Source organism: Rhinatrema bivittatum, chromosome 6 (genome assembly GCF_901001135.1).
Source record: "Rhinatrema bivittatum chromosome 6, aRhiBiv1.1, whole genome shotgun sequence".
NCBI lineage: Eukaryota > Metazoa > Chordata > Amphibia > Gymnophiona > Rhinatrematidae > Rhinatrema > Rhinatrema bivittatum.
In genome coordinates this window covers 61,230,840-61,257,373 of record NC_042620.1, presented here as the reverse complement: position 1 = coordinate 61,257,373, position 26,534 = coordinate 61,230,840, and the positions used below count along the sequence as shown (strand labels likewise).

The 26,534-nt window shown below is 42.2% G+C and overlaps 1 protein-coding gene across 1 annotated transcript in view; it reads left to right on the top strand.

The window, feature by feature from the left end:
• Nucleotides 1-26,534, top strand: part of LRP1B (LDL receptor related protein 1B) — a 3,516,099-nt gene that overhangs the window by 20,820 nt on the left and 3,468,745 nt on the right. The window contains 1 exon segment of the mRNA XM_029607894.1: nucleotides 1,360-1,362. Within this exon segment, the coding sequence (XP_029463754.1) occupies nucleotides 1,360-1,362 (3 nt within the window).

Genomic DNA, 26,534 nt, shown 5'->3' with positions numbered 1-26,534 from the left:
ACTTGGGTATAGGACGGATGGAGGGGCAGTTTTATGACTGCTGCAGTGGTTCCAGATGATGATGGTTTGTTCAGGGGTGACTTAATTGCTGATGCTTTGGGATTTGGGAAGGGGTATCAAAAATGTTTCCGGTGTGGGTATGATCCCAAGATCCTCCTCAGAAAAGAAAAGAACTGATTTACTTTTTCTGTTACTTCCTTGTTTTTTCCTTTCACCTTTCAGTTTTCTAGCTGCCCAATTGACTTTCGCCTAGGCTTTTTACTTTGAATTTTCTTGAAAAGATTGTTTCACTTGCTTTTGCCTCTATGGCAAGCTTCTTTTCTTCTCTCTTAGCCTGCTTAATTACTTTTTTACATCTAATTTGCCAGTGCTTATGCTGTTCCCTGTTTTCATCATTTGGGTCTACTTTCCATTTGTGAATAATGCCCTTTTGGCTTTAATTTCCTCTTTTACTTCACTATCAAACAATGCCAGTAGTTAGTTGTTTGGTTTCCCTTTGACTTTTTAATTGATGGAATACATTTTGTCTGGACCTCAAGGATGGTAATTTTATGAAATGGTCCTTTCAGTTTTTTTCTAAACAAATTTCCACATTTTATCATACCCTCCCTTTATACAGTTAAATGTTACTGCAATAGTTTTCCTTAGCATTTGCCTTCCATTGTTTATGTCAAATTTTATTACATTATTATCATGGTTACCAAGTGGACCCACCACCTTTATCTCTTGCAAAAGGTCCTACATGTCATTGAGACCTAGATCTAATATGGTTCCCACTCTCATCATTTCCATGACAAACATGAAGAAGTAATTGATGGCATCTAGGATCTTTACCTCCCTTGCATGAACTAATGTGACATTTACCTATTCAATACTCAGGTAATTGAAGTCTCCCATTATTATTGTGCTCTGTATGGTGAACATTCTTGGGGGGAGAGAGAGAGAGAGAGAGACTCTAGATTTAGACCATTGTAAGGGGGCATTTTAATTCAGAGTGAGTTGCTGGATTGTTCAAATCAACTCCTTTTCATCACTTATAAGGTCAAAAATTATTTAATGGCGTCTATTTTACAATGGATACCTCTGAATGTATCTGTAACAACACCCCCCTAACTCCAACCTACCTCCTGAAAATTCATCCCGAATCAAAGTGCTGCAATGGTGGTATTTTACCATGACATTAATATCCAGCATCATCTTCTTGCCATGACATCATTGCCACAACACCCCCAGAGAATGCCCATAACCCAGAAATGCTAGGGGAGGCCCATGTCACAAGGGGCAATTAGTGAACAGGCTAAGCTGTAAGGCAGGTTTGGGGAGGTACCGGGTAAGGTTGGGGCAGCTCGGGGGCGGCAGCTGGTAGTCTACTGGGCCCTTTGATTTACCCAGGCAAAAGGCTTTTGAAAATTAATATTCACCCTCCACATGGCTAAAAGTATGTATAGTTTGGAGCTGCGAGATACTTTTGGCCACATATTGCGAAGGTGTTCCTGGACATACATCAATATTTTTAATTAGTCTTGCATGACTGAAGACCATTATCTATTTAATGAGAAGAGATTTCAAAATGTTTTAGATCAGATACATTATTTTTTTTAATATTCTCCCTAGAAAGCTTTACAGTAACAACTGTCAACTGTGCAGCTAATTTAAATGATAGGTTCCAACTGCAAGAATTCAAAATTATAGCAACAAAGGGCAGAAAAACCTACTTTCAATGCAGAGGTTTCAATTTTCTTCATGATTACTTCAGAATTTATCCTATTAAATAAAATAATGGAAAGAACATTGTTGATACTTTTATCTTTAAAATGTACACTGATCACTTGATGTATGCAAGAGATTTTCCCCTTTGTGTCTATTGAGAAAATATGTAGTACAAAGGCCCATGTGTCAGATGAATAGTAAAAATTCAAGAATAAATTACCTAAAACAGAAGATACATTACATCATTTTCTAGTAGATATCAAGGCAAACAAATGTCAGCTTAAAGTAGGACTGAGTGAGACAGTTGCTCTGGATCCAGCCTGGGAGGAATGAGGTAAAGTTATGATTAAAATTCATGCCAGAAGGAATGTCAGAAATGAGAGTCATGCAGCAATCTAAAATATATTACATTTTAGGATGGGCAATGCAGTTCAGTGGTTAGCGTTTTAAAATTTGAGGAGAGAGTGCCAATTTTGTTCCTCATTTTTGATACAGTATATGACCTTACATAAGTGATACTGCCTGAGCTCAGACTTGCATTAGAAGTGTTTTGCTGTAGATATCCTTCACACACACAAAAAAAAAAGGATTTAAATGCCATAAAGGCCAAAACATTTACGCGCGTAACCCCAAAAAGCTGCCCCTGCCTGCCCCTGCGTGTGCCGAGCCTATCTTGCTTAGGCTCGGCGGCGCGCGCAAGCCCCGGGACGCTCGTATGTCCCGGGGCCTGCAAAAAGGGGTGGGGCATGGGCGCTCCTGGGCAGTCCAGGAGGCGGGGCATGGCTTGAGCCTCCAGGCACAGCGGTCATTTGCCGCTGTACCCGGGATCACGGGCGCGCGTAAGTTACGCCTGCCGAGAGGCAGGCATAACTTCTTCAACAAAGGTAAAGGGAGGTTCTAGGTAGGGCTGGGGGGTGGGTTAGGTAGGGGAAGGGAGGGGAAGGTGCAGGAGGGTGGAAGGAAAGTTCCCTCCCAGGCTACTCCGATTTCGGAGCAGCCTGGGAGGGAACGGAGGCAGGCTGTGGGTATGCACGCACAAGTTGCACAATTGTGCACCCCCTTGCGCGCGCCGAGCCTGGATTTTATAACATGCGCGGCTGCGCCCGCATGTTATAAACTCGGGCGTAGATTTGTTCGCGCCGGGTTGTGCGAACAAATCTGCGCCCGCACACAGGTTTTAAAATCTGCCCCTTAATTTGTCCAGTTTAGCTCACCGATGTGCATTAATCCTATCTTTTCATGAGAAAGGTGCTAACTCAACAGCTTTGAATCAAACATTCTGTCAATGATCTCTCTAAGAACCTTTATTGCAACAAGATCCTGGACCAGCTTCAATATGGATTTTGCTCTGACCAGCACAGCTATACTTTTTCAAGACAGAAGATATCCACTCATGTATGAAAAGCTTCCCAAAAACTCCACACATTCATTTTGAAATGTATCTCATATTAGTTGTGTCTGTTTTATGTCTTTTGTCCTGAAATGTTTTCACTTTTTCTTTGGGTAAAGTGCTGTTTTACCTGTGGAAATGAGTTTTTTTTTTATTATTGCTCACTGTAAGGTCAATTTTAAAAGCCCAAAGTGTGCATCAATTAGGGGATGTGTGAATTTGCAGGGCTTGCAGGCGCTGGGCAGAGTTTACAAGCTACCAGGATATGTGCGCATCTCCCGCTGCACACACAAATGAAAAGTTTTCAAAAATGGGTGTGGTGTGGGCAGTGCCTGGACATTCTGGGTTTTAAACCTGAATTTGGAGGTCCCCTGCCCTGTAACTTTATTTCTGCTAAGGATGATGTGCGAGGGATAAAACAAACAAAAAAAAATCTAGACAGATCAGCATGTTTTTAAAGGTCAGGGCTAACAGAGGGGAAGCTATTAAACTAGGGACGTTTGGAAGGCCTCTGCCATAACTGGGTGAACCAGGAATGAAATGGTTTTAGTGGAAACGACATCAGCGTGCATCCCTTTAAAATCCCCTCACTTATGTGGTAGAAGCAGGAATTGTGCGCACAGGCACCTGCCCATTTAAAATTGAGCATACAAATGCAAGCAGCCAGGCTATTTTATAACATATGTGAATATATGGGCATATGTTATAAAATAGCCACATCCCTTGGCACGAGCCGTCAAATGCACGCACATGTGAAACCGCACGTCGCTTTGAAAGCTACCCTCCCTGTTCGGTCAGAGGAGGCAATATTTTTGTTTTTGTTTTTAAAAAAATCTATTAGTTATAATGTTTAACCTATCATTAATGTCATCCATTGTGCCTGAAGACTGGAGGGTGGCCAATGTAACCCCATTATTTAAAAAGGGCTCCAGGGGCAATCCCTGAAACTATAGATCAGGGAGCCTGACTTCCGTGCTGGGAAAAATAGTGGAAACTATTCTAAAGATCAAAAAACACAGCATATAGAAAGACATGTTTTAATGGAAAACAGGCAACATGGATTTACCCAAGGGAAGTCTTGTCTCAGAAATCTGCTTCATTTTTTTGAAGGGGTTAATAAACATGTGGATAAAGGTGAACCGGTAGATATAGTGTATTTGGATTTTCAGAAGGTGTTTCACAAAGTCCCTCATGAGAGGCTTCTAAGAAAACTAAAAAGTCATGGGATAGGAGGAGATGTCCTTTCATAGATTACAAACTGGTTAAAAGACAGGAAACAGAGAGTAGGATTAAATGGTCAATTTTCTCAGTGGAAGAGGGTAAACAGTGCAGTGCCTCAGGGATCTGTACTTGGACCAATGCTTTTCAAAAATTTATAAATGATCTGGAAAGGAATACAAGTGAGGTAATCAAATTTGCAGATGATACAAAATTATTCAGAGTAGTTAAATCAAAAGCTGATAGTGATAAATTTCAGGAAGACCTTGTGAGACTGGGAGATTGGGCATCCAAATGGCAGATGAAATTTAATGTGGACAAGTGCAAGGCGTTGCATTTAGGGAAAAATAATCCATGTTGTAGTTAAACGATGTTAGGTTCCATATTTCCACCCAGGAAAAATATTTAGGCATCATAGTGCATAATACATTGAAATTGTCAGCTCAGTGTGCTGCAGCAGTCAAAAAAGCATACAGAATATTAGGAATTATTAGGAAGGGAATGGTGAATAAAATGGAAAATGTCTTAATGCCTCTGTATTGCTCCATGGTGAGATCACTCCTTGAAAACTGTGTACAATTCTGGTCACAGCATTTCAATAAAGATATAGTTGCAATGGAAAAGATACAGAGAAGGACAACCAACATGATAGAGGGGATGGAACAGCTACCCTACAAGGAAAGGCTAAAGAGGTTAGGGCTGTTCAGCTTGAAGAAGAGACAGATGAGGGGGGATATGATAGAGGTCTTTAAAGTCCTTAGAGGTCTAGAACGGGTAGATGTGAATCGGTTATTTACTCTTTCAGATAATAGAAGGAATAGAGGGCACCCCATGAAGTTAGCAAGTAGCACATTTAAAACTAATCAGAGAAAATTCTTTGTTACTCAATGTACAATTAAGCTCTGTAATTTGTTGCCAGAGGATGTAGTTAGTGCAGTATGGGGTTGATTTTAAGACCCAAGCGCATGCCTCCATGTGCATGCGCTTCCTGGCACGTGCACATGAATATGTCAATTTTATAACCTACGTGCGATGATCAGCAGGTCCCCAGTTCCTTCCCAGACCTCTCCACTTAAGGAGCGGACTGGGAGGGAACTTTCCTATCCCTAACCCTACTCTTCCTACATCTTCCCCTCTCTATTCCAACCCCTAAATCTATCCTAGCTATCCCATTTTTTTTGTTTGTGAACTTACTTCATGCCCCGAGGTAAAGTAAGTTGTGTGTGCCGGATGGCTGCTGGTGCGTGAGTCATTGGGACAGTGCAAAATGGCACTCTCCCAGCCCGACCCTGCCTGCCCCTCTCCACCCAGACCACAACCACAGCCCACCCGTTTGGAGAGGCCCGGCACTTCGGAGTGTAATGGGGTTTATTTGAATATCCTGGCTCTTTTGAAAATGTGTGCGGCATGCGCAAGGCCCAGCCACGCAGGTAACCCCATTTTTACGTACGTGTCTGGGTACTTGCTTTTAAAATCGTGCCGTTAGTGTAGTTGGGTTTAAAAAAGGTTTGGATAAGTTATTGGAGGAGAAGTCCATTAACTGCTATTAATCAAGTTGTCTTAGGGTAGATTTTTAAAAAGGTACACGCACTTCCTGGTGCACAGACATGGACGTGCCAATTTTATAATATGTGCGAGCATTTGCGGGTGGTACACTTCCCCAGCACAGCAGCAAATGGCTACTGTTCTGGCCACCTCCTGCCCCACCCCTCCCCACCCCCTTTTCAGGCCCCAGCACTTATTTGCGTACTGGGGTTTACGCGCATATCTGGGCCCGTTTAAAATTCGCCCAGCATGCGTAAGGCCCGGCCACGCGTGTAAACACCAGGATTTACTCACACAGAGGTTTAAAAATCTACCCAATTAGGGAATAGCCACTGCTATTACTGGCATCAGTAGCAGTAATTTACTTAGTGTCTGGGTACTTGCCAGGTACTTGTAGCCTGGATTGGTCACTGATGGAATCAGGATGCTGGGCTTGATGAATCCTTGGCCTGACCCAGTATTGGTTCTTATGTTCTTACCCATGAAAATAGCAGGCACAGATTTATATGGTTACGAGGGATGTACATTCGTTTCTAACATATTGGTAATCTGCAATTTATAGGGACACATTTGTTGTATTCGTGGGGAAGCGAAACGTATTGTGATTCCCCACGAATACAACCAAACTTTGCCGAATTATCCGTCTGTCTAAAGGAGCAAATTTAAACAAACCCCCCACCCTCCTGACCCCCCCCCCCAAGACTTTGATGGCCGGCGATCCATTGCTCCTACCATGTGACAGGTGCCGACCAATGGCACTTGTAGCCCCTGTGACATAGTAAGGTCAAAGGCTATTGGTGCCATTTTGAATACAGGCAGCCGAGGGCGTGAGTGCAGGAGATGGCTCCTGGGCCACCCGCTGGACCACCAGGGAGTTTTGGTAAGCCTTGGGGGTGGTCAGGAGGGTGGGGTGTTATAGTTCATTCAATTTTAGCTGGGAAACAAATAAGAATAAATGCATTAATGTATTGGGGGCCCCCCTTGCCGTATGTAGCGTATCTGCCCCCCGATGAATATGAATTCCAAATGCAACGTATGGCGTCCCTCTGCACATCCCTAATGGTTACTTTGTTTGGGTCATATTCAAAGCAAAACCATCCTTGTAGTTTGGCTTTGCCAGACCATGTAGCTCATAGTTCAAAATATACCTACAAGCATACAACATGGCTCACTATCATCATTTTCTATACCCTTCTTCTTAAAAAAAAATAAAAAATGATCAGGCCTTTTCTCACACCTTTATCTATATAATCACCAAAAATCTTTCTTTTTTTTTTCCTTTTGATATTTTAAAAAGTAATCACTTTTCTCCTGCCCCCAAATCACTTTTTCACACATCTCTTTTAGGATCCATTAATAAAATGTTCTAGCAATCTTGAAAACCATTCATGAGACCGTGTTTGCATATTTCTCCAATGCTATTACTTGCTCCTCTCTCTTTTGCTTCCTGTACGTCTTAAGTTCCTTCCTTTTTATTCATCTGTCCTCTAACCATTCTACTATTCATTGAAGGGATTTTTCCATTCTATCCCTAAGGTATTAAGTAGTTTTCCCCTTCCTATCAGGTTTCTCTCTCTGTTTTCAAATGTTTGTTACTTTGAATCTTTCCCCTATGACCTATAATTTTTTCTCCCTTATCATAATGTAGAAACTGAAGTTCTCTATCAACCCCATCATATCTTCTCTATTTCATGCATCCTCTAACATTGATTTTGGGTGATTTGACTAGTCAATGGTCAAAATAAATAAAAATCAGATAATGTTTGAATTTTTTAACATGTAGGCTAAAGTTACGCAATCCAGGTCCTGCAGGGCTGGAACAATTCTTATTTCATGGATAACGAGCTTATGCAAATAAATTTGGTTGCTCTCAGGAGAAATGCCTATAAATATGCCTAATGAATATTCATTGTGATAACCCTGAAGAACATGCTTCTCTGTGGCTCTCAAAGACCAAACCCGTGCACCTCTGATGTAGAAGGGCTCAAGAAAAAGCTGGAAGCAATTGAAAGAGATAGTTTTAGCATCAACTGCTCATAATTTTAAAACACTTATTTATCTATCTATTTATTTGTTTATTTATGTATTTATTTATTGTTTATTGTGAAAGAACATTGAAGTTTATGATTTCAAAAGATATTGTAAAGATGCTGCAATTGGGCTTTATTTCTGCATGGCTATTTCCAAAAGTGTTGTGTTGCATTTTAATGAATATTATTAAAAGCAGCATGAGGCTTATGCCTAATTCTATACTGCTCTTTCGAATTTGAACTGTGAAAGTCAGGAGAACATTTCCATTAAATGGTTCTGTTTTTATATTTACTTTTATCCCCAAAGTAAAAACGAACACAACAGTAATCAGTCAATTATTACTATTTTAACACATGACACTGTTAACCAAAAGGGCAGCTATTTCAGAGATTTATCATAGGAGCCTTAATTTTCAGTCCAGTGAGAGATGTATAGATCACAGTGGTGGTTAGCACAATCTCAGTGTCAGGAGTCACTCCTTTTAACTAAACACTTGATAATGAATTAGTGGAAAATGTGTTGGTAGTCAGCTTTATGCAGTATGTCCTTGCAAAATGGAGGCCAAGTTCAGGGAAGTTTAAAATGAAAGTAAAAGATATTAATCTAGAATGATCAAATTAATTTTCTTACAGTCTTTTAAGCCATTAGAGTTGTTTCATTTATGCCTTTTAGGATTCCATCTGGTGAAAGGTTAATGACTAATTTCCTGAGCTATGCAGTTTTCTTTCATCATTCATTTACAATTACCCTGACTTGTTTGAAAATCCAAGAGTGCTTCCAAAACATATTGTACTACTGCATTTTTTTTCTGTCAATTAAAGTTACTAAATCACAGACGAGATAAAAGAGGACATCCAAGTGAAAATTAATATATTCTGATCACTTATTATCGCCTTTTTGGTGCTATGTAAGGGACTTGATCCTAATAATTTACAATACTATCAAAGACAATTAGGACAATCATGATGGCTTAGTAGAAAATAAAAGCTAAAAAAAAACCCTACACAATATTCCATGAGACTCATGGACACAACTCTAACATGCATTTGTGTGTCTGCTTTGTGATCTTAATTTGTTTAAAATCCAAAGCTAATCAATAAAAAATAAAATTAAGAGACATGGGGAAATAAAATAAGAATTCAATTCACTGCTTTGTTGTCTAGAAGCATAAATGAAAAAGGAGTAACTGAATGAAACCCAGAGAGGCAGCATGACGGAGTCTATGGTTGCCATCGGTAACAGAGTACCTGGCTCAGCCACTGCCACTTCTTTTCCTCAGGGCCTTGATTCATGGGGGAGAGGACTGCAAAAACATTCTACCCCTGCAGTGTCATGGCCCCCTTGGGCTTTTCCAACCATGCAGTGGGAAAAGGCCTGCAGCTGTTTGGACTCAAGAGTGGGAGACCCACACTGCAGGGAATAAAAGAAGGAGCGAGTGGGAGAATCACACCACAGGGAACAAAAGAAGGAAGCATGAGGTGCTTATCCCTCTTAGCTATCTTGTGAATGTTTGATAAGTCTTCTATCTACAAGGGATGTGCATTCATTGCTCCATTTGTTTCATTCATTTCAGCAGTACAGGCATATCTCATGAATGGATAATAAGCACGCAAAATGGAAGGCATGTGTGTATATATCAATTCCCGACTGCATACTCACACACCATTCGTTTGCATACCTACCATCCATTTGTAAGATATGCGCGCACTGCCAAAACAAATGAAACAAATAGAGCAACAAATGCACGTCTTCTATTTACCCTCTTATAGTGATGAATTACATGATTTCCTGTCGTTTGTTTATTATTGCAGCTTTGTGGGGGGGGGTATGGGGGTGGAGGATGATGCGGAGCATCAACTGAGCCATTTATTTATTTATTTACAGCATTGTGAGTCTATCTTGCCCCGCAAGCGGCAAACAACACTAAGGGGTCCTGATATGTCACTGGTAAAATGTGGGATATGCCACACCACATGTTGATGGCAAGAGTGTGATTGGCTAGTCACGTTGCTGGCAGGTCCAGCTGGTACATGGCAGATGCCTTGTTTTTGCTGGCACACTGTTGGATGATGTCTGAAGCCTAGATAGGTCTGAAGGTAGTCCATCTACCGTGACACGGTAGATGGGCTGCCAGGCAACAGTGGGGAATGGGGTGAGATGATTCATATTTGGTTTTGCTGGCTTTGGTTTTGTTATGCTAGTTCAATGTTAATAAAGCTGCAGTCTTTGTTTTTCAAAATCTAGAATCTTGCCCTTCTTGACAGTTGCTTGATATTCTGCCTGTATGAAGGAGGGGGAGTGTGCCCCAGCTGCCCATATGATTGCAACATATTTGTACTTATTTAAACAGGGGTGTGCATTCATTTTCTAATGAAATGAAAATACAATGAAAAATGTGTTTTCTTTTGTTTCATTAGAATTATTAATAATTAGGGAGGGTGAGGTGTACAAAGTTCAAAAAGTATATCCACACACTGGGGATCAGAAAATCACATTGATCCTTTATTCATGGCCAAACAACCTAAATAGCAACAATTCTATTCAATAATATTCAATAATATTCCTCGGCATATTCTCATTTAAAATGGGTGCATATGTGCATGCTGTCAGGCAATTTTATAAAATGTGAGCATATATGAGTGCAAATTGTAAATTAGTCATGTATGTGGGCATGTGCCGATGCATACATGCCGGTTTGAAAGTTACCATATCTGTGTGTCAGTCTGTAGACATGCCCCTAAGATTAACAATCTCCATATATTTTAATAGAGTTTTGGGAACTTTTATAATATTTTAATGTTTTTAATGTGAATGTTCTATTCATCGTTTTGAAAAAAATATTCTTTTTATTAGTATTGTTGTAATATTATGAATATGATTGATGTTTTAGATATCTTTGATGTTAATTTAACACTGCACACAGAATCTGGCTTGTTGCAATTTCCAGTTCAGTTTTTGTCTGCACATTTCTATCTATACTTTATGGTCTCTATATTATGTATTTGTCTTCAACAGTTAAATGATGCGTGTGGGTATATTTTGTTTAATCTATGAGGTGTTAAATATCATCTGAATAAGGTCTTGTATCTATTGTCTAAAATTGTTGATACAATGCTGTCAAATGATTTTAAAGGAAGTTTTGAGGGTTAGCTAAAACTGGCCAGAGATTTCTTTAATGTATATAGGGCCTTTAGGATTTTTTCTTTTAATTTATAGCAAGTTGCCCGACACAGGTAATTTCAGGCCAAGATATGCATGGTGGAGGGGGTTTGCTCTACATCTTGGTTATTTCGGAAAAATGTTAAGTTTGTGTAGGAGACTTTTTGGCTCAGTTCTGCTAGAGATACAGGGATACCTGATAGACAATTTTAAAAAGGCTTCTGAGCTAGGTTGGTGAGAGGATAGTCGTAGAAGTATTTTGTTTGAAGGATTTTCTTCAAGGATCAAGGATGAGCTGGCAGCTCAGGAACTTCTGGAGGACTTAGAAGCCCTTATCAACCTCTCTGGTTGGATAGACCGATGTCACCAGGAGCACATCTGTGAGGCACCATTCTTCTCATGGCCAATGATACCTCCTTCTCCAGTGGAGATTGATCAGAATCATCAGGAAGAACCCATGCAGCTAGGCCGGAGTCACCTCTTACCAGATGAGAAACAACGGAGACATACATAGGGGATCTGCCTCTTCTGCACTTGGAAGGGCCACATGCTGGCACAGTGCCCAGAGAGGCTGGGAAACTTCTGAGCCTAGGTTTCAGTGGGGAGATGACCTTGGGCTGTGACAATTCTATTCCCCAATGCATGGTACCTGTGACCTTTGGCCTGCCCCATGACACCTTCACCAACTTGGCACTGATTGACTCTGTCACCGGAGGGAATTTTGTCATGTCAGACCTAGTCAAGCACCTAGACTTGTCCACACTGCCCAGAGATCTGCCACTAATAATCTTCTCTCTCCATGGGTATCTATTGCCTGGTTGGATCACCATGATCACCACTCCAGTGCGCTTGCATACCGGTATTCTCCATGAAAAGGACGTCTTTTTCGTTCACAAGAAGGCAATCCATCCGGTGGTGCTTGGCCTGCCATGGCTACAATCACATTCTCCTTCCATTGACTGGGAGTCCATACAGCTGATCTCTTGGGGACAATGCTATCAAGCCACTTGCCTTCATAAGGTATGTCCTGAGATGCTGCTACAATGACCCCCCTGGCTCTGCCTCCTCAGTATGCCAAATTCACAGACATATTTTCTAAAGAAAAGGCCAAGACCCTTCCTGAACACCATCCATTTGATTATGCCATAGTCATGCTTCCAGGTAACATGCCTTCCTGAGGACAGTGGAGTGCCTCAGGGATCTGTATTGGGACCCTTGCTTTTCAATATATTTATAAATGATCTGGAAAAATATGACGAGTGAGATAATCAAATTTGCAGATGATACAAAATTGTTCAGAGTAGTTAAATCACAAGCAGATTGTGATAAATTGCAGGAAGACCTTGTGAGACTGGAAAATTGGGCATCAAAATGGTAGATGAAATTTAATGTGGATAAGTGCAAGGTGATGCATATAGGGAAAAATAACCCATGCTATAGTTACACAATGTTAGGTTCCATATTAGGTGCTACAACCCAAGAAAGAGATCTAGGCGTCATAGTGGATAACACATTGAAATTGTTGGTTGAGTGTGCTGCGGCAGTCAAAAAAGCAAACAGAATGTGGGAATTATTAGAAAGGGAATGGTGAATAAAACAGAAAATGTCATAATGCCTCTGTATCGCTCCATGGTGAGACCGCACCTTGAATACTGTGTACAATTCTGGTCACCGCATCTCAAAAAAGATATAATTGCGATGGAAAAGGTACAGAGAAGGGCATCCAAAATGATAAGGGGAATGGAACAGCTCCCCTATGAGGAAACACTAAAGAGGTTAGGACTTTTCAGCTTGGAGAAGAGACGGCTGAGGGGGGATATGATAGAGGTGTTTAAAATAATGAGAGGTCTAGAACTGGTAGATGTGAATTGGTTATTTATTCTTTCGGATAATAGAAAGACTAGGGGACACTCCATGAAGTTAGCATGTGGCATTTTTTAAAACTAATTGGAGAAAGTTCTTTTTTACTCAGCGCACAATTAAACTCTGGAATTTGTTGCCGGAGGATGTGGTTAGTGCAGTTAGTATAGCTGTGTTTAAAAAAGGATTGGATACGTTCTTGGAGGAGAAGTCCACTACCTGCTATTAATTAAATTGACTTAGAAAATAGCCACTGCTATTACTAGCAACAGTAACATGGAATAGACTTAGTTTTTGGGTACTTGCCAGGTTCTTATGGCCTGGACTGGCCACTGTTGGAAACAGGATGCTGGGCTTGATGGACCCTTGGTCTGACCCAGTATGGCATGTTCTTATGCTCTTACCCATTGTCACTTCCTGAAACCAAGGCCATGATGTAGTACATTCAGGAAAACTTGGAAAGAGGCTTTATTCGGCCCTCTACCTATCCATCCAGGGCTGGCATTTTCTTCGTGGCTAAAAACGATGAGTCGCTCCGGCTCTGCATCGACTACCGGGGCTTTAATGCCATCACCAAGAGGGACCGGTACCCCTTGCCACTCATCCCGGAATTGCTGGATCGGTTACAAGGAGCCTAGGTGTTCATGAAACTGAACATCTTGAGGGCATATAACCTGGTCCGCATTAGGCAGTTTGATGAATTTAAGACTGCGTTCAACACCAGAGATGGCCACTATGAGTACTTAGTGATGCCCTTTGTCCTCTGCAATGCCCCTGCAGTCTTCCAGCACCTAATGAATGAGGTCTTCTGTGATCTTCAACACACTAGCATCATAGTATATCTCAATGACATCCTCATCTATTCCCGAGATATTCAGTCCCATCGGCAAGAGGTCAAGTGAGTCCTCCAGCGATTGCGAACTCACAAGCTGTATGCTAAACTCGAGAAGTGCCTTTTTGAGTGAGACTCTCTCCCCTTCTTGGGATATATTATCACCAGTACTGAATTTCACATGGATCCTGAGAAGGTTGCTTGCATCCAGAAGTGGCCACAACTCTCCGGGCTTCAGGCCTTGCAACGTTTCTTAGGATTTGCCAACTTTTACAGCCACTTTATTCCATAGTATTCACATTTCATTGTACCACTCACCACCCTCACCAAAAAAAGGTGCCAACCCTAAACAGTGACCACCTGAAGCGGTAACTGCTTTCAATGAATTGAAACAAGCCTTTTTACGAGACTCATGCTTGCAACACCCGAACCCCTCCGCCCATTCTTTGTGGAGGTAGATGCCTTTTCCTTGGCTGTGGGAGTGGTGCTAAACCAGTGTTTGGATAAAGGGGCCTTACTTCCATGCTTCTTATTCTCACACAAGTTTTCCCCGGCCGAGAAAAATTACGGCATACGAGACAAGGAACAACTTGCCATCGATATGGCATTCAAAGAGTGACGGCAGTGGCTTGAGGGTGCTCAGCATACTATCACCATATACTCAGATCACAAAAATCTGAAGTACCTCCGCTATGTCCAACACTTAATCCTTGCCAAGCCCTCTGGTCGCTGTTTTTTAGCCATTTTGATTTCATCCTTCGGTACAAACCAGCATCTAAGAACATCCGGGCTGACGCACTCTTAAGAGCTTTCGAGATAGAGGATGATCCCGAGGCTCAGAATTACATCATCAATTTGGCACAAGTACTTCTAGCCTCAGCTTAACCTATCCCTATTGGGAAAACTGTGGTTCCTCTATGGCTCCAACAGAGGGTTCTAAAGTGGACTCACAATTTGCATATTGCAGGGCATCCAGGAAGATCTTGTACCTTGTGTTTGTTGCAGCGCTACTACTGGTAGATGAATGTGGACAAGGATGTCAAGGCCTATGTAGACTCTTGCCATACCTTTGCCCAACAAAAACCTCTGGCAGGGCGACCGCGTGGGCTATTATAGACATCTGTCTACAGACTTTGTGGTGGATCTTCCTTCCTGAAATGGCCACCGCATCATCTGGGTCATCATTGACAGGTTTTCAAAGATTTCCCAGTTCACAGCACTCCCTATTCCCTTCAGCTCCCAAAATGACTAAACTGTTTACCCAGCATATCTTCCGTCTTCATGGCATATCACTTCTGATCGTGGAGTTCAATTAACTGCCAATTTATGGCGTTCCCTGTGCAGAAAATTCAGCATTCAGCTTGACTTCACTATGACCTACATCCCCAGGGCAACGGCCAGCCCAAATGTATGAACCATACCCTGAAGACATGTATCCACTCCTTTGTGAATGAACGACAGGATGACTGGGCCACCCATCTCCCCTGGACCAAGTTTTCTCACAACTCACCTGCCAACTCGGCTACCAGTTCCTCTCCATTCTTTATTGTATATGGGAGACAGCCTACATCACCACTTCCAATGCCTCTCTGGGTAACCTCAGCAACTGCCCAGCTCACTTCCCAGGAACTTCAGGGAGTATGGAACTGTACTTGGAAGAGTCTCCAGGAGACAACGGAAAGGCTAAGAGGGCAGACGACAAACACCAGCGAGCAGCACCCCTCTTTAATCCCAGAGATTGAGTGTGGCTAAGCACCTGCCACATCCGCCTTAGGGTACCTTCTATTAGTTTGGCTCCCTGATACATTGGCCCCTTCTCAATCAGTGAATGTACTGGGCCAGTCACCTATCGACTGCGATTATCCTCATCTCTGAAGATTCATAATACCTTTTATGTGTCCCTCCTTAAACCCTTGGTTCTGTCCTGGCCTCAGTGGAAGCTGACTGAACCCCAGGATCTGTCGTCGGAAGAGGACCAGACCTATCAAGTAAAGGAGGTTCTGGATGTGAGGCACTGCCACAGGAGTTGGGAGTATCTATTCTCTTGGGAGAGCTTCGGACCCGATGAAAATACATGGGAGCCTGCCTCCAACATTTTGGATAAAATGCTGCTCCAACACTTCCACCGAACTCATCCCAAGAAACCTGGACTTTTTGGAAATGGGCATAGAGGAGGGGATAGTTAGGTGCCCTGGCCATGGACCTGCGTGGCTGGTTCCCCTCACCTCATAGGGCAGAAGGCCCACTTCTGTTCCTTTCATGCCTGGCCCTCATTCCCAATGCTGACCACTGCTGGTGCGGCCTGCTCCCATCCTCTTCGTGTTTCCCGCTGCTGTCTTTCAGGTGTGCACGCATGCGCCATTCTCTTCAGCTTAAAGGGCCAGTGGTAGGGAAGTTCCCCATGGCCTGGAGTGATGACGTCGGGCAAAGCAGGTAAAAATACCCTGCCTTGCTATCTCTTCCTTGCTTCAGCAATAGGCCCTGCTCAGCCTTGAGTGTGAGATACTCTGCGTTCCTATTCCTGTTCCAGCTCCCGGTTCTGTGTTCCAGCTCCTGTCCCTGTTCCATCTCCTGGTCCTGCGTTCCTGCTCCAGTTCCTGCTCCTGATTCTGTGATCCTGATCCTGCTCCTGATTCCTTAATCCCACTCCCGCTCCTGCGCCTCATCCCCTTGGCTTGCTTTTCTGGTTCTTGTCTTTGTTCGTCCCTGGATTATGGTAAATACTATCACAAATCTTAATGTATGTTAGAAGAGAATCAACATGGTGGTGGAGAAGGGAGAGATACTTTATTGGACAGCTGTAGCTATTTCATCAGCCATTCCGGGGGTTTTCGGCTCCGACGGTGAGCAGCGCAGCACAGCTGACTAATTATTTCCTTCACACGTCATCGGAGAAGGACCGGCTGAGAGTCCTCAAAGTCCTTCCATCTGCAGTATCTCTCGTGGTGGAGAAGGGAGAGATACTTTATTGGACAGTTGTAGCTATTTCATCAGCCATTCCGGGGGTTTTCGGCTCCGACGGTGAGCAGCGCAGCACAGCTGACTAATTATTTCCTGCACACGTCATTGGAGAAGGACCGGCTGAGAGTCCTTAAAGCCCGCCCATCTGCGGTGCTCAGCAGATGCTGGCACGCTGCCTAAGCCGCACGTGCCAAAGGGGCGACGTCGTTGAACTATTTTGAATAGTTTTGAAAAGTATTTTGGAATTTGTAATTTCTCTCTCGCCTATCTCCACCAGTCCAGGTTGCACCCGATTAATAGATCTGAGACTATAGAAGCTTCCAGTAGTATGTGAGTAGTGCCTGAAGGCACAGTATTTTCCTAAATGCCACATTCTGTCAGGAAACGGAGAGCTAAAGAAAAAGAGGCCCCGCCAGGATCACAAATATCAGTTCTGGGCCTGATGGATGCACAAATACACTGGGGTATGGAAAAACCGGGTGAAGTCTCGCTGAGTGAGGGAAAGTAGAAAGGATTACCTGATCCCTCTCCGGAGTTATATACCACCCTATCCCCGGTAGAGCGGAGCCCCCTAAATAACCCCGCTAAGACGAGGCCTGAAATCCAAATACCGGAACATCTGGAGGTGCAGGATGCCCGAACTCCAGGTGTTCAAGGGGGAGAACCATCACAGGCTATTGTTAGTCTCCTATGTTCCCATCAGGTGCTAGGGGTGTAATTAGTAGTATTTCATCTGAGAAGAAAACTGGTGAGAAATATGTGCTTCCTCGGCTTATGAAAATGGAACTGACAAGACCAACAACTATTTCACTTGAATCCATTTGGGATGCAGTACAGGCATTAAATTCAAACATCTATAATCAGATGGCACCAGTGTATACAAATATGGGGAAAATGGAAACACATATTGAGAATGTGGAAAAATAAATTGTAGTTGATAAAAAAGTGTATTTCTAAAGTTAAATCAGATTTGGGGAATACTTTAGCTTTTCAAAATGCTTTAGTGAAGGAAAATCTTATATTGAATACTAAATTAGAAAATATGGAAAATGTCTTAAGAGGGAGGAATCTCCGGTTTATTAATTTTCCTAAGAGTCAGCTTATATCTCCGAAGGAGATGTGGAAGAAATACATGGCAGAAATACTAAAGATCCCAGATCAGGCTTTACCAGTTACTTCAAGAATTTATTATATTCCATCTAATAAGAGTAAGAAACAAATGGTAAAGAGAGTAATATTACTCCTATAATTGATCCATTACAGTTCTTTAGACATAGAATAGAGAACTTTCAGGGCCTTAAGGTGAATATTTTCCCTGACCTTTTAAAGGTCACTCAAAAAAGAAGGAAACAGTTTTTGCTGTTAAGACCAAGAGTTATGGAAAATGGTGCCATGTTCTTGATTAAATATCCATGTAAGTGCCTCATAAAATATCAAGGTATGTCATATGTTTTTTATCAACCCAATCAACTTACAGATTTTCTAGTGGGGAAAAATATATTACCAGGAAGTTCTTCTCCTATAGAGTGAATGCTAAGTATGATATCTAGACCGCTAATGAGTAATAACGTACTTAAATACAATATGTAAGCTTTTTTCATTCAAATGTAAATTGTAAGTTACAATTTTCTTTCCTCGGGTTTCATTCTTGTGATCTATTTTTGTGGACTTTGATCTGAGATTTAAATGGGTTTGTATATTTCAATTGGTGATGTATTATTACTTAGCTAACCTGTTTTTTCTCCCAAAAGTTAACCTGTTTTTTCTCCCAAAAGTTAACCTGTTTTTTCCCCCAAAAGTTAACCTGTTTTTTCTATGTTATATGTAAGGGTTCTGCCCAATTGTTCCTTTTTAACTGTAAACCGATGTGATGTGTAAACGGTCATCGGTATAAAAGAAACTTTAAATAAATAAAATAAATAAATAAATAAATATTTACCATGATGTATCTCTATTTTCAAACAAGAAGTGTTTTCTTGAATATAATTGTTAAACTTATAAAAATAAAATAAAAAAAGAAGAGAATCAACACATGTTAAAAGCACTGAAGTAGTTTAATAAATGTCATTTTAACATTAAAATGACCTAAAATGCACCTTCATACTAACATCGAAAGGAGTTCATTATCAGGCAAAATCATGTTAAAAGGGTCATTGGCATGTTAGATTAAATTGAATAAACCACATTAATGCTGCCAGTTAGTGAAAGTTAACTACAATTCAACATTTTAGCTAATTATCTCAGGCCAAGCATCACATGCTAATGCATGTGATAAAGTTCAGCCTCACCTTTTCCCCCCATAACTTTATACTTTTAAAGACCTGAAGCTTCAAATCAGCTCTCATGCCAGCAAAAAAAAGAAAAAAACATCCCCAACACACACATATCTCCTTTTTGCAAACAATTTCCATGGACCCTTCAAAAGAATAAATCCGTAAATCACAGCCCCTTAACCCAAAATTTAGAAAAAAAAAACAACCTTCCTCCTGGTAGGCTACCATCTTCCTTCTCTGGACCTCTCTTTACCACTAGAAAGGCCCAGATGACTAAGGTTCATGATGCAAGGTGGTTAAGGGTCACTCCTGCCCTGACTAGCATTCCAAATGGCATTGGCCTTCTTTTTGCCACCCACATCCGTTTACTAAACTATTCACTTAACTATAATACTCATGTACAATAGTTTAGTGATTACTGCAGGAACTAACCCACATAACAAATGGTTTCAAGACAGAAATAGAAAAGTATTTTATGAGGTAGATTTTAAAAGCTCGGCGCATGCCAACATCAAGAGATCTGTGCACAAGCCAGGCTCATGCAAGCCCATCGAATTTTAAATGCCGCCAAGATGTGCATATATCTCCTCCTGCACACACATCTCAACAGTTTTCAAAAATGTGTGGGACATGAGCATGATCTGGGCAGGACATGGTTGTTTTGGGGCATGGCCAAGTGAAGTGTGCATGCATAGATCTCTAGCCATGTAAGTTTACTTCTGCTAGGGATGAGGTGTAAGTTTAAAAAAATAAAAAATTAGCCGTACCTGATGGGGTTAAAGGGTCTGGGGTGATTGTAAACCATTCAACCAGGAGGGTTTGAAGGATCTAGCTGTTAACTGGGCGAACTAGAGGATGAACTGGTGAAACTGGCTATAACATGGTTGCGTGTTCCTTTTAAAATTCTCTGACATACGCGGTAGTAGGGGTGTGCATTCGTTTTGAACTTATAGGTAAAACGCAACTTTTTTTTTTTTAACTTAAAAAAGTGATGCGGCAAAAACGATCGGATTTCCAACGTATTCAACATAGCTATGTTGAATACGTTGGAAATTGCGATTGTTGATCCTAAATAAAAATTTAAACCCCTCACCCTCCTTAATCCCCCCCCAAGACTTACCAAAACTCCCTGGTTGTCAAGCGGGGAGTCAGGACGCCATTTCTGAACTCCTTTGCGAGGAGCATGTGACGTCGGCGTCACGTCGGAGTGACGCGGACGGCACGTGATTCCCCGTGGGTTCGCTCCGGGACCCTCGTTGGAGGCCCCCCCAAGCTAGCCAAAAGTTCCTTTTGGGTCCAACGAGGGTCCCGGAGCGAACCCACGGGGAATCACGTGACGTCCGCGTCACTCCGACGTGACGCCGACGTCACGTGCTCCTCGCAAAGGAGTTTAGAAATGGCGTCCTGACTCCCCGCTCGACCACCAGGGAGTTTTGGTAAGTCTTGGGAGGGAATTAAGGAGGGTGAGGGGTTTAAATTTTTATTTAGGGAATCGGTGCACGTATGGACATAGACTCAACTTATGGAATTCTCCATATGTCCATATTGACCGAAATTGACCCCCCCTTTCGACTTATGGACTTATGAACATAAACTTTTGGTCTGCAGATCCCTACGCGGTAGAAGTAGGATTTATGTGCATAGGCACATGAGAAAGATTTGCATGCACTGCCTCTATTGTATGCAAATCTATCTCATACATATTCATTATGGATATCCTGAAAACCTGGCCTGTTTGTGATACTCGAGGACTGGAGTTTGCCATCACTGGCCTAGACTAAGTAAATTAACTCTGGTGCATCACCTGTGGATGCCGTCATTTTAAAGAAGAGGATGTCGGAAGATGTGGATGAGGGCATATGTGGGCTCCAGCATTGGGACTTGGCCTCTGGGCCTGGCCCTGGAATCAGGCCTGAGCCCAGGCCTTGGCTTAGGCTGAGGCCCATGCCTCGAGGCCCAGGTTTCAGCCTGGGTCCTGGCATTGGGCCAGAGGCTGGACCATGGCATAGGATCCCTGATAGAGAAGGTAAGTGGGGGCTCAGAGGTTTCCCAGACCCAGTAAAACATTTGGGTCTTGGATCTTTGCTCAGGTCTCAGTTTTCAGCTGAGACCCCAAGCTTAGGCTAAGACCCTGGTGATGGCTTAGACGTAGGCCAATATCAGAGTTAGCCGCATAAGTTAACCATATAAGCTAATCAGCTAACTTGCTCTGCCCTTATCTTCCCCATGCATGAACATTTTAGCCTTATAGGGGACTTATAAGTGGCAGCAGCTGCTTGTAGGGACAGATTCAACTGTCGTTAGCCGCATAAGTCCTGTTTATCTGGTTAAATAGTGCTGAATGTGCTTTGAATATTGGGCTCATTAGAAATAGCACCTACACTCCATATTGCCAGTGCTCTCACAATGAATTCAGCAAAATCCTAGACTAATTACCCCAGCCAATATGTATAGGTTTCAAAACTATTTTTGGTCCCCAAATGCCCCTATAAATAACCATCTCTTTAGGTTTTTACAAAAGACTGCAAAGTCATGGAGCAGCCACATACCTTTTGTCAGTGTATTTCATGCCACAGACATCACATATAAGACTTTGTGCTGTATCTTCATATTTCTGCTTTTGGTTCTGGTTTTCCTAGTCCATTTCCCATTGCAAATACTTTTTGAAGGTCATTTTCAAAGCTTTAAACAGAAGTTGTGCATAAAAACTAGGGGGTGGGCATTCATTTAGGACAACTTAGTCAATTTCAACGACATTTTGGGAAAAATTTGTTTTCGGGTTAGCGCGTGCTAACGTTAAAATGTTAGTGCACGTTAATGGGAGTTAATGCGCACTAACCCGAAATTCAAGGTCCCCCAAATTTCAAAGGCCTGAACCACGGGAAATATGATATTTCCCTCAGTGGGCCGAAAATGAAGCGAAAATAAAAACGTCATGTATGTGCATAATGATATTTTATAAACCTCACGAGCATGTGCATACTTGTGGTATCGTGTGAACATTTTAATGGGTAATAAAGGGGCATCCCAGGGGTGTTTTAGGGTGGATTTCTGAAGTACTCAAAACGTTTCTGTTTTTTTAAGAGGTATATATGCATACATTACCGAATTTGTCCAAGCATTTACACCTTATAATTGACTTTTGCAATTTAAATTGAACTTGCTTCTTGTTTATTGTTTTTGGATAGGAGGTCTTGGTGAACTGGAGGGGCTTCAGGGTAAAGTGCTGGGGAGTCTGAGTGAACTGATGAAAGTCTGGGCGAAATGCTGGAGGATTTGACAAACTGGTGATTCCAAGTACACACAAATAAATATTTTCAGAATGGTATATGCACATACTTCAAAATATATCTGCCTCTGCATTTAATTCTGTGCCATTATGTACAAATTGTTACAATCACCTAATACATAAAATATATGAATATATTTTTTAAAAAATGGGTAGAGAAAGTAAACAGGTTCCTGCATTACATATATGCATGCATACTGAAACATATGAATGTACTTTTGGGGAAGAAAGCCATCTCTCACCACACAGTTTATAGAATCCTTGCATAAATCTCCATGGATCCACATGCACAGGCAAATTTTGTACTGTGGACAGTTATGAAAATTGGGATCACATTTTGGTAGCTTAAAGGAGGATTTTACTTTTTAAAAATATTATTGTGAGTGCACAGACTCTTGTGAAAGAAAAATATCTATTTTAAAACGTCTTTATTTTTATCATTTTATAGATTCCTACAATAGTGAGAAGATGCCTTTTAATATTATTGCAGGCATAAAATTCGCACAATGATATTATTACATTTTTCATAGAAGTAAATGCATTCTATCAGTGACATTAGCAGCCCAGATTCAATTCTTGCGGGACATCCAGAATCAATTACAAAGCACCCCCAATAAAAGTACAAAAGGGGGAGGAGCTGATTCTGAAAACAGATATTTCCAAATCAAAAGGGGCTTCTTCAAGAAAAATAGCACAAAACACCCAGAAACATGCATGTTGTTTTTCATTTTTCATGTAAAACCCCTTTTTGCTAAAAAAAAACTTTACAAAAATAAGCTTCAGAATAGTAGATTTTTGCGCATAGTCCACTACGTACAAGTTTATTTAAATCTCACATTAATGAACTGTTGTGATGCAAAATCATACAAAGCAATTCATTAATGTGTAAATTTGTGAAAACAAGCTTGTGAATAAGGCTTCACAGGCATCTTTTTGCAAAAAAGATAACTAATACCTTAGACAGTAACTTTTAAACAAGTGTGCGGGCACTCATAAATTCGATATGGGCAAGTGAGCGAACATATGCTAGAATTTTAAATCATGTGCACAAGTACGCGCATATCATTTAAAATATGCCTGCCACTATTCTGAAGCATATTTTTGTACGCCTGCTCCTAATTTTAAGCAGTTAATTGAGTAAATGTAAAGTGCATGTCTTCCTTAAGGCTATGTTGACTTTAACATGAGAAGGGAAGCAGATTTTAAAACAAGCTCGCAGGAAAGTCATTCCCAGTTTTACCAATTAGTCCACCAGTTTGCCCAGTCCATCTCAATGTCATTCAGACCTCTCTGATTCTTCATCCTGCACTCCCCCCAATTGATCCAGACCCTTCACCTAGTCAGTCTAGGCACAAACAGAGATTCCTGCAGACTTACCACCTCATCATGAGCAAAAGTAAACATGTGGCTATCAGGTTGCCACATGCTGCGGCAGCTGGTTTAAAAATACAGAGTTATGCTCATAGCTATTGGCCTTGCCCTGGAACACCCATGCCCTGCCCCTTTATTTTTGCTCGAGCATGCACATATACATGTGTAATTTGCGACTTTTAAAATACACGTTGTTTACGCATGGCTGAAAAACTCATGTACATTGGCCTTTTAGCATGAAAAATGCTTTTAAAATTTGCATCTTAATGTGGCATAGATATCTTTGCAGCTGGACCAGAGGAAAAGCGATTTGCATGCACCAGCTCACATTGTTAAAGGGTCCATATTAAAGCTCCCCACCCCCATCATTTACAAAAATTCATGGCGGTTCATGTAGGGCCCCCATCCTCAAAGTTGACTCTGACCTACTTGTGACCTGTAAAGGTAACAAACATGATGTCTTTTATGAAACCCTACCCCTTCAATTCCTGACACCTTGTCCCCAAAATAAGTGCAAGACCCAATTTGAGGCCTTCCCCACCCCTTCTGTTTACCCCAGAGCTCACTATATAGAAGGAGTGAATTCTGCAGGAAGTCGAGCAATCTCCACTTCCTGTATCCCTGCCAGTGCCATATTGGAAAATGGTGCCGATGAAATTTGGATGGCCCCATGTGCTTCTTTGCCTCTGTAAATGCAAAGTAGCACATAGGGCCATCCAAGAGGTGGTGGTGGGATAGGAGTAAGTAAGAAAATATTTCTTCAGCCCAGAAAGCTACCCCATGTTTGGGGAAGCTTTAGGAAGGATGGGGAGTTGGATAGGGGTAGAAATTGGAGCTTGCTTTTATTTTCAAAGCACAAAATATTTCTTGTGAAAGTTTGTTATGGATACAAATGAGCTGAGAGCTCCTTCACATCCACAGCAAATTTTCACAAAGTGAAACTTACAAAAAATACAACAGGTTAGTACATTAGCCCCAAAGTGCCCTGTGGTGATTATATATTGTGTTCATTTGCATTAAAATTAATAAAAACAAAATGAATAGGGATCACCTTTTAATAAAAGAGAACATTCTATTTCTCTGTTCCATTTCAGAAAAAATAATTTGAAAAATATGAAAGATGTAGGTTCACACAAAACATGTTATGAGAGCAGCCAATAATCTACTATGTTGACTGCTTAGGTATCTTTAAATTATGGAGCTATTGACTGCTGAGAGGTCTTTCAACCTGCTGCTGAAATAATAATGTAAAATATGACTTGATTGGATCCATTCAGAGTATAGTCTAAATATACAGGGTTCCAGCACTATTATTACAAACTTCCTGCTGTAAATTTTAAATTGAAGTTAAGCTATACAAATTATTATTTCAATGTGAAAGCAATTTAGAGCCATCAGGATAAACATTCTATTCTATCTGGTGACTCTGCAAGTGAAATAATAGTCCCTACTCCCTAGAAGTATAAAAGATGGGACTAGTTTGGTTTCCAACCAGTCAGAATACTGGATTCCTGCCCCAGCAATCTAAGCAAACTCCATGAGTTTTTGTAATGATCCATAGTGTATTTACATTTGGCATACTAGTATTAGGAAGGTGGACCCTTGGGCCAGCTGAGACTGATGGTGTTTCAACGTGGAGACCCACAGTGGACGTCACAGCCAGGAGGCGCGCTGAAGAGGTACTCTGAAGAAGGCTTCATCACTAGAAGCCTGAGGACCCCCCAGGAGGAGCCTGTAGGGATCCGGGCCTCTTGGTCTTAGGTGGATCCTCTGTGACCAAGGATCAGAAAGCAGCTTGCCGAGGTAGTCCGACGGTGAGATGGCACCCAGGAGGTCAGAAGAAACTTCACCTTTGGAAGCCCGCAGTCCCCCCGGGAGGAGCCTGTGAGGACCCGAGCCACTGGGACTTAGGAGAAACCTCCGGGTGGGAAAAAAACCGCATACCTGCGGAGGCGGAGAGAGATGAAGCCAGAGACCAGGAACAAGCCAAGGTCGGGAGCCAAAAGTCAGAAGTCAAAGCCAAAACCAGGAACGGAAGCTGAAGCCGGAGTCGATGAATGAAGCAAGGTCAGGAGCCAGAAGTCAGATGTTGGAAGCCAAATCCCGGGATGGAAGCTGAAGCCGGAGTCGAAGAATGAAGCAAGGTCAGGAGCCAGAAGTCAGATGTCAGGAACAAACAGGAACCGGGAAGCAGGAAGCACAATAGCTACTCCGAAGAGTGAACCTGCAAGGCGAGGCTCAGCTGTGACTGCCAGGTTTAAATAACTCAGCAGCGTCTGACGTCAGCAGGGAGACTGTCCTCTGTTTCCCGCGCTGGCCCCTTTAAATCCAGAGCCCCAGCGTGCGCGCGCCCCCTAGGCACGCGTGTGCCTAGGGGGCAGGACCAGCAGTGGACCGTCGACGGCGTCTCCCTCGCAGGGAGAACGTCACTGCATGCTGCGTTTCAGGCCTGGATGGCCAAAGAGGGATTACCTCGGCCAGGCCAGGCCGCGAGGTGAATGGAAGTCCCAGGGCACAGCCCGGGACTGTAACAGTACCCCCCTCCTATGCCCCCTTCCTGGAGGCCTGGGTTTAGCTGGGTGATCCACATGAAACTGGTGGAGAAGGGCCTTGTCCAAGATGTTGGAGGCTAGCTCCCAGGAATTCTTTTCGGGACCGTATCCTTCCCAAGAGAGGAGGTACTCCCAGCGTCTGAGGCAGAACTGTATATCCAGTACTTCCTTAACTTGATAGACCATATCTTCGTGGGCCTCAGGAGTGGCCGGTGCAGGCGTCTTCCTATAGAAGGGAGAGAGAACCAGTGGCTTCAACAGGAAAATGTGGAAGACATTGTGTACCCTGAGCGAAGGCGGGAGATGGAGGCGGTAGGAAACTGCCCTTAGCCGTTCCTTGATA